Source organism: Triturus cristatus, chromosome 5_1 (genome assembly GCF_964204655.1).
Source record: "Triturus cristatus chromosome 5_1, aTriCri1.1, whole genome shotgun sequence".
Classification (NCBI taxonomy): Eukaryota; Metazoa; Chordata; class Amphibia; order Caudata; family Salamandridae; genus Triturus; species Triturus cristatus.
The window spans coordinates 227,077,073-227,092,382 of NC_140587.1; the positions used below are offsets into that span (position 1 = coordinate 227,077,073).

The window sequence follows — 15,310 nt, forward strand, 5'->3', positions numbered from 1 at the left end:
GGTATAGCCCGCCACGGAGGGCTATAAGGCTATGTTAGAACATTCGAATGTTAAGAGCTCCATTGAAGACAGTGGAGTAGCTACAGGCTTGTAATGACTGGAATAGGCCTTCTGCTCCAACATTAGAATGTTTGTCTTTCTGTTTCTCTCTTTTTCATTTAAAACATTCAACCCTAAGTGGGTAGAATGTTCTAACTGCCTCAGGCTATAGCGATTGTTAAAGGCCCTCACCCGCGGGTTCATGCCCTTTAACAACTGGTACCCTCGGCAGTGGGCTATAAGGTTATAATAATAAAGCAAGTATTGGTTTCTGTGGCATTCGATAAAGATGTAGAAACTTGTATTAAGCAATACTTGTATGCCCACCTCTTTAAATAATCTGACTCTTCAAGGCTTATCTTTATTCTTTTTCTTGCAGGGCAGTTTCTATGTCCCCTCTGAAAACTGCATGCAGCACGCGTATAAGTGGCATAAAGATCTCTGCTACCTGCTGCTGTCCGCATACAGATGCCTTCACTCCTACCACACCTTCATCATGAAGGACATTTGCAATGTGCCGCAGTCAGTCTTAGGTAAGAGCAGACCCATGAAAGGCGCTTCCGACCTCTATGCTGTAAATCGAGAGACGTCTGGCAGTGTGTTCATTCATTCATCCATCCAGTCATTCCGTTCAGACAGAAAACTGACATGCATTTAATTACATTTTCCCTTTTGATGAACCATCTTTGTTTTCTAGATAACGTTACTGTGGAAGAAACATTGTCCCAGCTCTGCATTGAATTACAGGTATGGTCTGCTTCTAAACCAAATGCTAAAATTATCCAGTCAATATAAATGTATCGACATATGTGTTTGTGTTTATGGACAGGTTTGCAAAATTTGCATAATCTCAGGCATGATTTAAAAAACGCACATTAAAATTCAACATGAAAGATAGGGGTTAATTTGTTTTTTTAACAAATCAGAGAAACACATTAGGAGAGAGACATAAGTAAACGATCACAGTTGTGTGTACCTGAATGAAAATCTTTCAACAGTAGGTAACAACATGTCTAGCAGCAAATTAACTCACCCTTCTTAAATTGGGGTTTCTCCTGTCTACGGGCACAATTGTACCTTTTTATTCCATGCCTGACATTTCTAGCAAGTATTTATGAAACAGAGGCTTCAACTTAGTGTGAACTATTAATAACCTAATGCATTCCAGGAAATGTGTTTAGACATTTATACAACCTGCGAGACTATAGTAGATCAAACCCTGCCCCCTGGTGGTTTTAGACATGCAGGAGACTTTAAAGCCTGTAAGAATAAAACGATGATAATAATAATGATTAATTATCTGAAAGTAAACGACCACAGTTGTGTGTACCTGAATGAAAATATTTCAACAGTAGGTAACAACATGTCTAGCAGCAAATAAACTCACCCTTCTTAAATTGGCGTTTCTCAGGTCTACGGGCACAATTGTACCTTTTTATTCCATGCCTGACATTTCTAGCAAGTATTTTTGAAACAGAGGCTTCAACTTAGTGTGAACTATTAATAACTTAATGCATTCCAGGAAATGTGTTTAGACATTTATACAACCTGCGAGACTATAGTAGATCAAACACTGCCCCCTGGTGGTTTTAGACATGCAGGAGACTTTAAAGCCTGTAAGAATAAAACGATGATAATAATAAAGATTAATTATCTGAATGAGAGCAGACGCTATAGTGACAGATTAAGAAGGGCAGAATGTTGGCTCATCATAGGAAAAACAACATTTGATAAATTGGAACAGAAGAGCCATGCTCAAGGCCTTTGAGAGAATTTCCAGTTCTTGCTTATCATTTTAGACCGAAATGCAAGGGCAGTTCGAGTATGATTTGAGCCTCTGCGAGTAATTGAATTACATTAAGAAAAGAAATGGTAGAGAAGAAACAGGTGGGAATTAGGACAGTGAAAGCGACAATAAGTGTTTGTTTTTCTTTTCCTTTTTTTTCCGAGATAATTCCCCTTACGTTTGTCTTTATTTAAATCGCAATGGCCAAATATTAAAAACAAGAGATTCAAGACACTTGCAGGACCCATTTAGGATTTATACGAGTAAAAGTGAGTGCCATGTCCCTATGCAGAGTTTTTAAGCACTTTACTGTCACCTTGCAGTCACTTCAGAGCACTGCACAATATGAACAAAATGTTTTCATAATACAATGAAATAGTTCTGATATGCGAATATCCAGACTCTAATAAGATGCCTGAATTTTTTTGCTTTTGTCTATGTAAGTGTGCTTACATGAGAGTCAATTTCTGAAGATACCTCACAGACCGGTTCCCCAGTAAGCTTTAAATGTAACTCTTGATTCAACTGCAACCCTGGTACCCAGTTGAGTAATATAGTTTAATTTCGCGTAATTAAGGGAAAGCATTGGGGCCTGCTTTTTGAACTCTCTGCAGAGTGACTGTAAGCTTCTTAGGGAGCCCAAGATACATGGACACGCAATAAGAATGTGGCACCATTACTAAGGCTTGTGCTAACTGAACCATATGTTGAGTTTGATTAAGAGGGAGAATTGTCTGCAGTGTGGATAGCTGAAAATTGAGGCCTTTGACCACTGCATTGTTCTGGAATGTGAACAAGAGTTCTGCTTCAAAGATGATCCTTAGATTTTTGATAACCCTGATAGTACTAGGGGTACTTTAAATTAGTTTGGTCAATGGGGGCTGCACTTTAAATGGTTCGATCCAGTGATATGTTGTTTCTTGAACTGATAATGCTTCTAGAGTCCTTTCGCAACAGTGGTGTCTGGGATTCCCTTCCTCCCTGCCCTGGCCCCAGCTTGTTTGGGGGCACAATAGTCTGGTGTGATACCATCTGTGAGTGTGATGAGGCAGAGTTTATTTGATGGGCAATGTGGAAGTTGACAGCCCCTCCCCCTCATCCTGACAGAGATGGCCCTTCCTGCCAACACCTAATACCCTTTGTCTCACTGTCTGAGTGGAATACACAACAACTAACTGCCAGCTACATATAGTCATGTGACTCAGGGTACAGGCTGCAGGTACCAATTGATTAGGAGAAGAACATGCCAACTTTTTAAAAGATGAAGAGTACAAAAGACAATTATAAAAAATGGATGGTGAAATTATTGGAATAAGTGTGTACCATGGAGTACCTTGATGAATTGGATACTCTGGTGGGACCAGTCCCCGAATTTCACAGTGTCACAGTTTGCGCGCAAGAAGTGTCTCTTTTTTTTTATTTTTAAGAACAGATTTTATTTGTCAAATAACAAATATATTGCAGAGCGCTGTAACCCAACAACTCATGCATACAAATTGCATAATAAGATACCTTTGACAATTGCAATTTTTGAAAACGACAATTGAAGAGCAATACATTAGAAATATTAACACAGATTGAAAAAAAACAAGCCCCCAACCCACCCCCGTCGCACTTACTCCTACTCCAGAGCCATACCATACAAAAAACAGTCACATCAATCCAGATGTAGTACACCAACATCCCAAGGGCGATAATACCTATCGACTATAGTTGGAGGGACGCCAAGTCTGTAGATCTGGCTGTCGGAATCGTTTCTAGTTCTAGGCCACGGTACTCTGCCCAGTGCCGCCAGATTTTATAATGTTTAAGCCGGCATCCCCTGGCCACAAAAATGGGGATCTCCAGCCCCATACAGAAATCCATAGCTGTCTCCTGTAGCTGAGATTGCAGAACAATTTGGAGTCATGGTTGTGTCCTACGCCGATGACACTCAACTGGTGGTTTCCCTTACACAGGCACAGGACACGGCAGCCTCCAACTTCGTGGCGTGCATGCAAGAACTTACACTGTGGATGGCCAACAACTGCCTGAAGTTGAATGGCAATAAGACTGAGGTGCTTGTGTTTGGGAAAGCTACATCAGTGAGGTCATCGGCGTGGTGGCCCCAGAGTCTGGGGTCTACCCCCACGCCCTGCACTCAGGCTAAGAACCTTGGTGTATGGATGGATACCAAGCTCTCTTTTGAGCATCATACCAGGCGGGTGGCAGGCGTTTGTTTTGGAGTCCTGCGGGGCCTTCGGAAAACCTTGGATGTGCTGCCTACAGCAGCCAGGAAGACCATGGTACAGGCCCTGGTGACATCGCGCCTTGATTACGGGAATTTACTGTACCTAGGTGCTACCGCTAAATGCATGCAAAGCCTTCAAGGCATCCAGAACGCAGCTGCGTGCCTGGTTCTTATGATCCTGAGGAGAGCCTCTGCTAAGAGGGCGCTGGTCTCCCTCCACTGGCTGCCGATTAGGGAGAGAGTTCGGTTCAAGGCGATGTGCGTCTGCCACCGGATTATCCAAAGGACGGGCCCCTCTTATTTGTTTGATCTACTTACCCTATATTCCCCTATCCGGCAACTTAGATCAAGCGGGACAGGTCTGGTGTGTGTGCCTCCCATTAAGCGAGCACAGATGGGGGGCCGTTCATTCCGCTTTGTGGCCGCACAGCAATGGAACAAACTCCCCCTGAGCCTCCGGCTGGAGGGTTTGGAGGCTACTTTCTGGAAAAAACTGAAGACCTATCTATTTCCTGTTGCATAGTCGCTCGTTTTAGGATAGGTCTTAGCAGCAGAGGGCAGTTTGCATCGCAGCGCGGGGACACACTGACCTAGTGTAACCAGGCGCTTTATAAAATGTAATTATTATTATTATCATTATACCATTTTTCCATACTGAGACCCAGGGTGCCCTCGGGGCCTTCCAAGCTCTGGCGATATTTCTTTTGGCTAAGGTGAACCCTAGCAACATAAGATGACGTTTATATATGTCACCTCCCACATCATCCAGAACATGCAACAGGACCAGCTTTGGGGAGCTAGGGAGGTTCCTTCCCAGAACCTCGGAGAGGCACGACAGAACACCCCCGCCAAAAGCGTGCTAAGGTGGTACAGTGCCAGATGGTGTGAAGCAGGGTACCCTCCTCGTGTTGGCATCGGAGACACATCGGGGAGGCCACCAATACCGCCCTCCAGAGCCTGACCCTCGTAAAATAGACCCGGTGGAGATATTTGACCTGGATAAGGCGAAGACTCACGGCAGTTGCCGAACCCCACAGGGAAGTTAGGGCCTCCACCCAATCCTCCTCCTCCAGCGGGCCAACATCTCCCTCCCAGGCCTCCCTGAGATGCTGTAATGTGGGGAAACTATGTATGACCAGGGACCTATATATCTTGGAGATCTTGTGATCTTGGAGATCCCCCATGAAAACCTTTGCCTCTATGGGACTAAAGTCAGCCAGGGACCCCAAACCCTTAATGCTGGGGGTAATGGCATGACGTAGCTGTAGATACAAAAGTATTGGGGTCTGGGCTTGTGAAATTCTTTTTGGAGCTCCTGAAAGGACTTTAGCACCGAACTCCGCATAATGTCCCCAAGGGTAGAGATGCCGATATTGTCCCAGCCCTGAAAACCCGTCAGTGCAGTCAATTGCGGCAGTTGCCCGTTGCCCCAGAGGGGGGTCTCCTGCATCAGCTTATTCCACCACCCTGTCCTCGGCAACACCGGTCGCCACACCAGTAAAATCAAGTTTCGTCACCGGTGGCAGGGAGCTACGCAGCGGTGCGGAGTAAAGCATAGCATGAAGGGTATGGTCTCCCATGCAGCACTTCTCAACCGCATATGCTGGGTCGGCCCTATCTCCGTACCACCACTCGTTAAGGACTAATAACTGGGATGCCATGTAGTAGGACAAGACATCCGAGGTCGCCAGTCCCCCGCAGTATGTGGACTGGAAGCATGTCCGCAAGGCCACTCTCTCCATTCCGCCAGCCGAAAGAAACTGGCTCAGGGCCGTATTGACCCGTTGGAACCATCCAGGAGAGATCGGGTAGGGATGGTTCTGTAATATGTAAAGGAGGCGGGGATGCGACACCACTTTAAAAATGGCCGTCCGGCCGTAGATTGATAGGGGCATAAGGGACCAGGTTTTAATATCCTCCCTGTTGGACTTGGCCCTTCTGGCAGGTTCACCCCTGAACTTTTTGCTTTTTATTGGTGACTTGGTGTGGTGATTTTTGGTTTCTGCGCACTTTCCCTGTGTCCCAGAGGAAAGTGCGTGCGCATTCTGAGTGCATGTGGTGAGATAGGCCTGCCCTCCCATAGGAATGCATGGGGAATGTATGTGTCCCTGGTAGTTCCTGATGCGTGGGGTGTGCAGGCTCGAGTTTGGTATGTGCGGACTCGTGTGATTGAATGCTGCGCGATGATGTGTGCGGCGTGCATGTACCTAGTGTGAAAGTGCCACTTCTAGAAGTGGGCACTTCGGTGTGCAGTGTAAAATGTGTGCCTTGTCGCGTGATTGGCTGGCTGAGGTCATGTGACGGGCTAGGGATTCCCCAGAGTCAGGAGGAGTCACCCGGTGGTGAATAGGGAGATTAGCATGCTGATGGCTGGGGAGGAGTGCACCTTGGACCTGAATAGGGCAGGGCTTTCCCCACACAATGCTGGCTCCGCCCCCTGTGGTGCGACTGACGACCCTAGCCCTGCCAGTGAATAGAGTGAGGGGCTGAGCACATCAAGGGTGCTCCCCAACCAGCTGCGACTGGTTTTCCCCCTCACCCTGAACCAAGAACAAAGGGTTTTACTGTATAAAAATGGGGATGTGTCCCCACAGAAACGGTTCACTTCCAGGATCCTGAGGGGGGGCTGCTGCTGCTGGAGGCCAGGAGGAACCGCCACTTGGGACTGCCTTCCTGCCCTGGATGGCCCAGTGAGCTGCCCCTGGCCCAGCCTTGCCCCCTGCCCACCTTCCTAAGGACTTTTGTACTTTCCTGCTCCCCAAAGCGCCTGGGAGCGCTGTTATTTGCCTTATAGCGCTAGGAGCGCTCGATTTGTGGCCCCAGCAGCGCTACGATAAATTCACTGGGGGAACCCCGACCTAGGGATTCCCCCGTTTTTGCCGTGCACTTCGCGGGTGCCTACCCCGCTTATTTAAGTATTTAATTAGCGGGTGCCCACCCCGCTTTTGGTGCCGCTTTTGTTGTGGTGAATTCACGTTGCGGGTGCCCACCCCGTTTATTTGCCTCACGTCGCGGGTGCCCACCCCACGACTTAAAACTACCTTGAGAATCACCGCCGCGGCCCCGTTCGGCCGATCTGGAAGTCAGGCAGGCCGAGGGCGGGCCTCCGGGACAACCGGAACTTGACATAGGAGGGCGGGAGCCTACCCCGCCTCCCACCGAAGCATCGCGGCTGCTCTGAGCCCCGGAGCCGGCAGGAGCCTACCCTGCGCCCCGGGGCACCCTGCCTGGATGAAGAAACAGCGCCGTGACCGCCCCAGCACCGGAGCGGAGAGAGCCGACATCCAGGAGCAGAGCCGGCACGGAGGAAACCCTGGTAAGGAGAGGGTGCACGGGGCAGCCTGCTTTGCTACTGAGCGCTGGTGCGCTCCAACTAGGTTCCCACGAGTAGGGCACAATCGGTCAAGAGTCCAGAGAGACTCCAACGGTCGGGGCCATGAATGTTCTCGAGTGCGTGTAGCACTCCCACGAACGGGGGCATTTTGTTTAAGAGCTGGGAAGGCTCCAACATCTAAGGGGGCATTTTCCTCGGTTTCTGAGCGCGAGGTGCTCCAACGTGGTGATTGTGTTTTGTTGAGCCCAGTGAGGCTCCCACGTACTCGGGGGGGCATTTTGTTCAGAGCCGTGAAGGCTCCAACGAACGGGGGCAATTTGTTTAAGAGCCTAGAGGGCTCCAACGTTACTGGGGCATTTCTTCCGTTTTCGAGTGGCCCCAGATGGCAGCGGGCCACTCCCACCTTGCCCCACAGTAGTTTACAGATCCACAGAGGCGTAGGGGGCTTGTGTTGTTGTTTAGGGCCCCGAGGCTCCAAAAAGGCGCACTGTTTGTATTAGAGGGTCCCGAGAGGCCCCACGTGACTGCGATACTGGTGTTCAAGGCACAGTGGTGCCCCAGTTCAGTTCCACAGCTGCCCAGCACTTAGTGGGCAGCTGCAACGTTTAGGTTGGGGGCCCGTGGCGCTTTGCGCCGACTGCGTGCGCAGTCTTGCCTTGACTCTGCATTGTGGATTGCGCCTCCTGCGCAGTCTTCCCCTAAACCTTACTGGGACACAGGGCGTCCTTGCCCCTTCAAGGCCAGTTGGCCTAGGGACTGCCACAGTGGTGGCTAAAGTGAGTTTGGTGTTATTGTTTCTTGTTCTACACCTCTGAATGTGTTATTTTATGCATCATGTGTTTTTCTTGTTCTACACCTCTGAATGTGATGCATCATGTGTAATGTGCGTTTACCCCTATAGGTATTGTGATACTTAGGTGGTTGTTTTCTCCCTAGTACAGGTGGTGCTAGTGAGGTCCTAGTTCCCTGCGTGACATTCTCCTAAGGTGGTTAGGGTTGTGTAGGTGGTACTTACCTGATACCAGTAAGTACTGGTTGTGTGCTATATATGTTGTTTTGTGCTACAGTAATTTTATTCCTATGTCCTATGTGCTAATTTCTACAAAGTGCTAATTCCTGACAGTGGTCCATGTGGCCCTGTCCCCTGTACATATAATCCCATGTAAATTCTGCCCGTGCCTGTTGGCACATTGTAAAGTGTGTGTTTTTATCTAATGTGTTGTGGTATAATACAAAGGTTATTTTTATATAATACCTTGTGTGGAGTTTCCTTTGTGGTGGGCCTTGGGTGTTGTTGCTGGGTGCGCGTGCAAACGCTTTACACATCGCCTCCGGGATAAGCCTGACTGCTCGTGCCAAGCTACCAAGGGGGTGAGCAGGGGTTATCTTTGGTGTGTAACTCCCCAGCCCTGACTAGAGTGGTGGTTTCTGCCTGGCTTTGGCGAAAGCCCTAGCCAACCAGAAATCCCATTTCTAACATTGGTGATCAGCGGTGGGAATTGGACTTGCGTTTGCGCTGTACCACAGCAGCAACTGGCCGCACTACAAAACTCTGCATTTAGATAAATCACATAGTATAGGGATTATTGTTCTAAGTTTGTTTTTAATTGTCATTTCTTTGGAAATGTGTTTTTGTGCACTGTGAGTTAGGTGTCCCTAGCTCGGGAGGGTAGATCATCCCCCCAAGTGCATTGTGTTTTCTGGATTCACCAGAGGGTGGGATCCAGTGGTGGCATCATAATAGTGTCCAGTACATTGTCCCCCGCCCTGCGCCCAGAGTTGGTACCTGTGTCACATGGTGGTCAGGTTGAGGAATCAGGGGTGGTAGAAACTGCCTTACCAGTCCGAGGGGAGGGTTGTGTGTGGATGAATGGTGTGTGGCACTAGGCAAGTGAGTGTGAGTTCTCTGGGATAGAGAGCTTGCTGAATCCTTTTTGTGAATTGTGTGCTCCTGTGTTAAGCTCAGACCCCTGGGTTCCCTGTGCGATCTTTTCTCTAGAACGTCTGCCAGAATGGAGCCTGCTTTTGATCCCAGTGATCTAGTTTATTACAGTATGCAGGAGTTGGAAAGGTTCTGTAGAGAGAGAAACATAGGGGTGAGAGAGTCAGACACTGTGTACGAACTGAGGAACCACATGATTGGATGGCAAGCAGGTGAATGGGAACGTGAGCGCAGTGAGGAAGAAAGGGCCCGGGCCTCACACCTGGAGGGTGGTGGGCTGTGGGGAGCCCTGAAGATTCAGAAGAAGATGACAGTACCTGGACGCCAGTAGAGGGTGAGGACCCCGTAGGTAGGGAGTCCCTTGCTGGGTCCAGCGTAGGAGATAGCGCCTCATCCCTTTCCCTGTCCCCTGAGCATAATGGTAGTTTTCTGGATTCCCCAGTGAGGGTGGAGTCCAGTGGTGGCAGCGAAATAGAGTGCAGTACAGAGAGTCCCATTCCCAGTTCACCCAGTCTGGTACCTGTTTCCCAAGAAGAGGAGTATAGGTTAAAATTCAGGGGCAGTAGGAAGCTGTCTCACCATTCTTGGGAGGAGTTTTTGGGGGAATGTGATGATGCACTGTTTGATTGGGTAAGAGTTACCACAGAAGATGATTTTGATAAACTGTATCGTCTGGTTATCAAAGAGCAGATGCTCCGTAGTTGTTCGCCAGGGTTGCGCCAACACCTGTTGAGGTATGGCTCTTTTTGTCCATTTGAACTTGCAGAGGAAGCAGACCGCTGGGAAAGGGCCAGAGGTTCTCTAGAGTCATTAGTGAGTGATTCCAACAATAGTGGGTCAGAGATCCTCCAGCCCAGTGTGGTGGAGGAGGCTCAGTGTAGCCCAGCTAGGTCCCAGGATAGCGAGGAGGGTGTAGGGGCTCACTGCCTGGCTCAGTGGAGCAGGAGTGAGGGGGTGACCGAGGGTCCCCAGACGCCCGAAACCCTGCCTCAGGACTTGGATGGTTTCATGAGGGAACACCAAGTTGGGGACCTAGGCTGTCCTGTTAGTCCACTTGAGGAAGATCTCTTAGTGAGTAGAGGACCTGGAGCGCCTGTACACAGGGCTCCTGTGGTTCTGGAGTCTGGCAGTACCGCTCCGGTAGGGAGGGTACAGGAGTCCAGCGTGAGGAGTGATTGGGGGATGAGTTCCCCAGTGGAAGAGCCGGTGGGTCAGGGACTACCCAGTTGGGCTAGGATCACGTGTAGTGACCAGGGTGACACCACTTCTGTTCTGGGGGATCTACGCGCACTGTCAGGTGGACAGGGGACGGGAGATCAGCGCCAGACAGACAGTCGCTCGACATATGTGTCATTTGATAGCCTCAGGGGGATGGAGTGTAAGTCCCCAGAAGTCCTGGAGTGCCAGGCAATTATTCCACCAAAGGTTCTAGGCCGGAGGTTGGAAGGCCAGGTTCGGGATCAGCCTGACCTGAAGGGTGGGATGTCTGTAACCAGCGTCCCGACCGGTTCTTCTTCCAGAGGTACCGCCCCAGTTGGTAGGGAGCAGGGCTCTGGAAGGGGGTGCAGAGGGTGGGAGAGCCCTCCTCTGGCCCCGGTACAACCTGAGGGGTTAAACCCTGGGTTGGAATGGCGTTCTAGGTGTACCCCTCACCGGAGGAGGAGGAACCCTAGGAGAAGAGGTAGGGGGAGGAGAGCCTTCCCTGAGACTCCTGGTCCGCCTGAGGGTGCAGACCCTAGGCCGGAGAACCAGTGGAAGTCTAGTCCTGTCTTGCAGACAGGAAGAGTGGAGAATGGACGCTATGTGCCAGGGGTTACTACCCCCCACTCTGTGATTAGGCAAGGACCAGTGGCACCTGGGTGGCCTAGGGCCTGGTCTTGGCCGCGGACAGCTTGGGAGTACCAGTGGGGTAGCCCAGTTGGTCCGGACAGTGGTTTTAGAAGGAATTCCATGGGTACACTGTGGCGTAGAACCGGAGGGTGTCCCTGCAGTTGCGGGCCCGCGTCCGTGTTCTATCGCCCCAAGCAGGGAAGTCCATCACGGTGGTGATTGGTCTGCCCTGCGTTTTGGCTGGAAGGGGGTTGTGTTGGTCTTGGCCCTTCTGGCACGTTCACCCCTGAACTTTTTGCTTTTTATTGGTGACTTGGTGTGGTGATTTTTGGTTTCTGCGCACTTTCCCTGTGTCCCAGAGGAAAGTGCGTGCGCATTCTGAGTGCATGTGGTGAGATAGGCCTGCCCTCCCATAGGAATGCATGGGGAATGTATGTGTCCCTGGTAGTTCTTGATGCGTGTGGTGTGCAGGCTCGAGTTTGGTATGTGCGGACTCGTGTGATTGAATGCTGCGCGATGATGTGTGCGGCGTGCATGTACCTAGTGTGGAAGTGCCACTTCTAGAAGTGGGCACTTCAATGTGCAGTGTAAAATGTGTGCCTTGTCGCGTGATTGGCTGGCTGAGGTCATGTGATGGGCTAGGGATTCCCCAGAGTCAGGAGGAGTCACCCGGTGGTGAATAGGGAGATTAGCATGCTGATGGCTGGGGAGGAGTGCACCTTGGACCTGAATAGGGCAGGGCTTTCCCCTACACAATGCTGGCTCCGCCCCCTGTGGTGCGACTGACGACCCTAGCCCTGCCAGTGAATAGAGTGAGGGGCTGAGCACATCAAGGGTGCTCCCCAACCAGCTGCGACTGGTTTTCCCCCTCACCCTGAACCAAGAACAAAGGGTTTTACTGTATAAAAATGGGGATGTTTTCCCACAGAAACGGTTCACTTCCAGGATCCTGAGGGGGGGCTGCTGCTGCTGGAGGCCAGGAGGAACCGCCACTTGGGACTGCCTTCCTGCCCTGGAGGGCCCAGTGAGCTGGCCCCTGGCCCAGCCTTGCCCCCTGCCCACTTTCCTAAGGACTTTTGTACTTTCCTGCTCCCCAAAGCTCCTGGGAGCGCTGTTATTTGCCTTATAGCGCTAGGAGCGCTCGATTTGCGGCCCCAGCAGCGCTACGATAAATTCACGGGGGGAACCCCGACCTAGGGATTCCCCCGTTTTTGCCGTGCACTTCGCGGGCGCCTACCCCGCTTATTTAAGTATTTAATTAGCGGGTGCCCACCCCGCTTTTGGTGCCGCTTTTGTTGTGGTGAATTCACGTTGCGGGTGCCCACCCCGTTTATTTGCCTCACGTCGCGGGTGCCCACCCCGCGACTTAAAACTACCTTGAGAATCACCGCCGCAGCCCCGTTTGGCCGATCCGGAAGTCAGGCAGGCCGAGGGCGGGCCTCCGGGACAACCAGAACTTGACATAGGATGGTGGGAGCCTACCCCGCCTCCCACCGAAGCATTGCGGCTGCTCCGAACCCCGGAGCCGGCAGGAGCCTACCCTGCGCCCCGGGGCACCCTGCCTGGACGAAGAAACAGCGCCGTGACCGCCCCAGCACCGGAGTGGAGAGAGCCGACATCCAGGAGCAGAGCCGGCGCGGAGGAAACCCTGGTAAGGAGAGGGTGCATTGGGCAGCCTGCTTTGCTACTGAGCGCTGGTGCGCTCCAACTAGGTTCCCACGATTAGGGCACAATCGGTCAAGAGTCCAGAGAGACTCCAACGGTCGGGGCCATGAATGTTCTCGAGTGCGTGTAGCACTCCCACGAACGGGGGCATTTTGTTTAAGAGCCGGGAAGGCTCCAACGTCTAAGGGGGCATTTTCCTCGGTTTCTGAGCGCGAGGCGCTCCAACGTGGTGATTGTGTTTTGTTGAGCCCAGTGAGGCTCCCACGTACTTGGGGGGGGCATTTTGTTCAGAGCCGTGAAGGCTCCAACGAACGGGGGCAATTTGTTTAAGAGCCTAGAGGGCTCCAACGTTACTGGGGCATTTCTTCCGTGTTCGAGTGGCCCCAGATGGCAGCGGGCCACTCCCACCTTGCCCCACAGTAGATTACAGAGCCACAGAGACGTAGGGGGCTTGTGTTGTTGTTTAGAGCCCCGAGGCTCCAAAAAGGCGCACTGTTTGTATTAGAGGGTCCCGAGAGGCCCCACGTGACTGCGATACTGGTGTTCAAGGCACAGTGGTGTCCCAGTTCAGTTCCACAGCTGCCCAGCACTTAGTGGGCAGCTGCAACGTTTAGGTTGGGGGCCCGTGGCGCTTTGCGCCGACTGCGTGCGCAGTCTTGCCTTGACTCTGCATTGTGGATTGCGCCTCCTGCGCAGTCTTTCCCTAAACCTTACTGGGACACAGGGCGTCCTTGCCCCTTCAAGGCCAGTTGGCCTAGGGACTGCCACAGTGGTGGCTAAAGTGAGTTTGGCGTTATTGTTTCTTGTTCTACACCTCTGAATGTGTTATTTTATGCATCATGTGTTTTTCTTGTTCTACACCTCTGAATGTGATGCATCATGTGTAATGTGCGTTTACCCCTATAGGTATTGTGATACTTAGGTGGTTGTTTTCTACCTAGTACAGGTGGTGCTAGTGAGGTCCTAGTTCCCTGCGTGACATTCTCCTAAGGTGGTTAGGGTTGAGTAGGTGGTACTTACCTGATACCAGTAAGTACTGGTTGTGTGCTATATATGTTATTTTGTGCTACAGTAATTTTATTCCTATGTCCTATGTGCTAATTTCTACAAAGTGCTAATTCCTGACAGTGGTCCATGTGGCCCTGTCCCCTGTACATATAATCCCTTGTAAATTCTGGCCGTGCCTGTTGGCACATTGTAAAGTGTGTGTTTTTATCTAATGTGTTGTGGTATAATACAAAGGTTATTTTTATATAATACCTTGTGTGGAGTTTCCTTTGTGGTGGGCCTTGGGTGTTGTTGCTGGGTGCGCGCGCAAACGCTTTACACATCGCCTCCGGGATAAGCCTGACTGCTCGTGCCAAGCTACCAAGGGGGTGAGCAGGTGTTATCTTTGGTGTGTAACTCCCCAGCCCTGACTAGAGTGGTGGTTTCTGCCTGGCTTTGGCGCAAGCCCTAGCCAACCAGAAATCCCATTTCTAACACTCCCGTACGCGATCCCATACAGGGACTAGATTCATTTCCCAAGAGATGTCTGGCGAGTCCGATAAAAACACTCCAGATATTTCAAACCTCCAGTTACCACCTGAACGGAGGAGGCCCTTAACCCAGACACTCCCCTCCCCCCAGGACCCATAAAGTAGATTTGCGAGAGTTCATATAGAGACCTAAGTTTGCTCCAAAAATCTGCATGATGTGCAGGAGGCGCGGTCCCGTCCTGTCTATATTCGTAAGCAAAAAAGGACGTTGTCTGCATACAACGCAATGCGATCCGACAGACCCTCCGCCCACTCCAGGCCAGTTACCTTGGCGTCAATCCGTACCCAGGACGCTAAGGGTTCCATGGCCAACGCAAATAGATAAGGGGAGAGCGGACAGCCCTGCCTAGTTCCCCGCCCAATAGAGAACGCGGAGGAAACAGCCCCCCCCACTCGTACCGAGGCAGTCAGGTCTGTATAGGGAAGAGTCAGATATGACAGGAAGCAAGGACCAAAATTTAGTCTATGGAGAAGCGCGAATAGGTAGACCCAGCTAAGAGAGTCAAATGCCCTATCCATGTCTGCGAGTAATAATGCGGCCCGCTCCCCTAACCCCTGGACAGTTGCCACTGCGATGTGTGCGCGCCGAATATTGTGGCGAGTCACCCGTTTGGGGCATAAACCCAGCTTGATCAGGATGAACCAAGGATGTAATATGGGCTTAGAGGCGATTGTCTAGTGCCTTAGCCAAGACCTTGGCCTCCACGAAGGGATATCGGGCGATATGACGCATGCTGATCCGGGCTTATGGAACACCATGACCTCCGCGTGTCTCCAGTCCCGAGGCAGGCGGCCCCGCTCCCTGGCCTCTTCAACCACTCTACAAAAATGGGGCCCTAGCTGTCGATAGTAACGCTTAAAAAATTTGCAGGGGAAGCCATTCGGCCCCGGGGCCTTGCCAGGCTGCAGCTCACCCAGCGCCGCACCCAGTTCCTCCTCTGGAGAT

General features: G+C 51.1%; 1 protein-coding gene across 4 annotated transcripts in view; it reads left to right on the forward strand.

The window, feature by feature from the left end:
* The window catches only part of FAM135B (family with sequence similarity 135 member B), a 1,149,009-nt gene that overhangs the window by 953,568 nt on the left and 180,131 nt on the right, over positions 1-15,310 (forward strand). For all 4 annotated transcript variants that reach the window (XM_085604871.1, XM_085604873.1, XM_085604872.1 and 1 more), the window contains 2 exons: positions 419-572; positions 737-786. In XM_085604871.1, the coding sequence (XP_085460997.1) occupies positions 419-572; positions 737-786 (204 nt within the window). The remainder of the gene's footprint in view (positions 1-418; positions 573-736; positions 787-15,310) is intronic.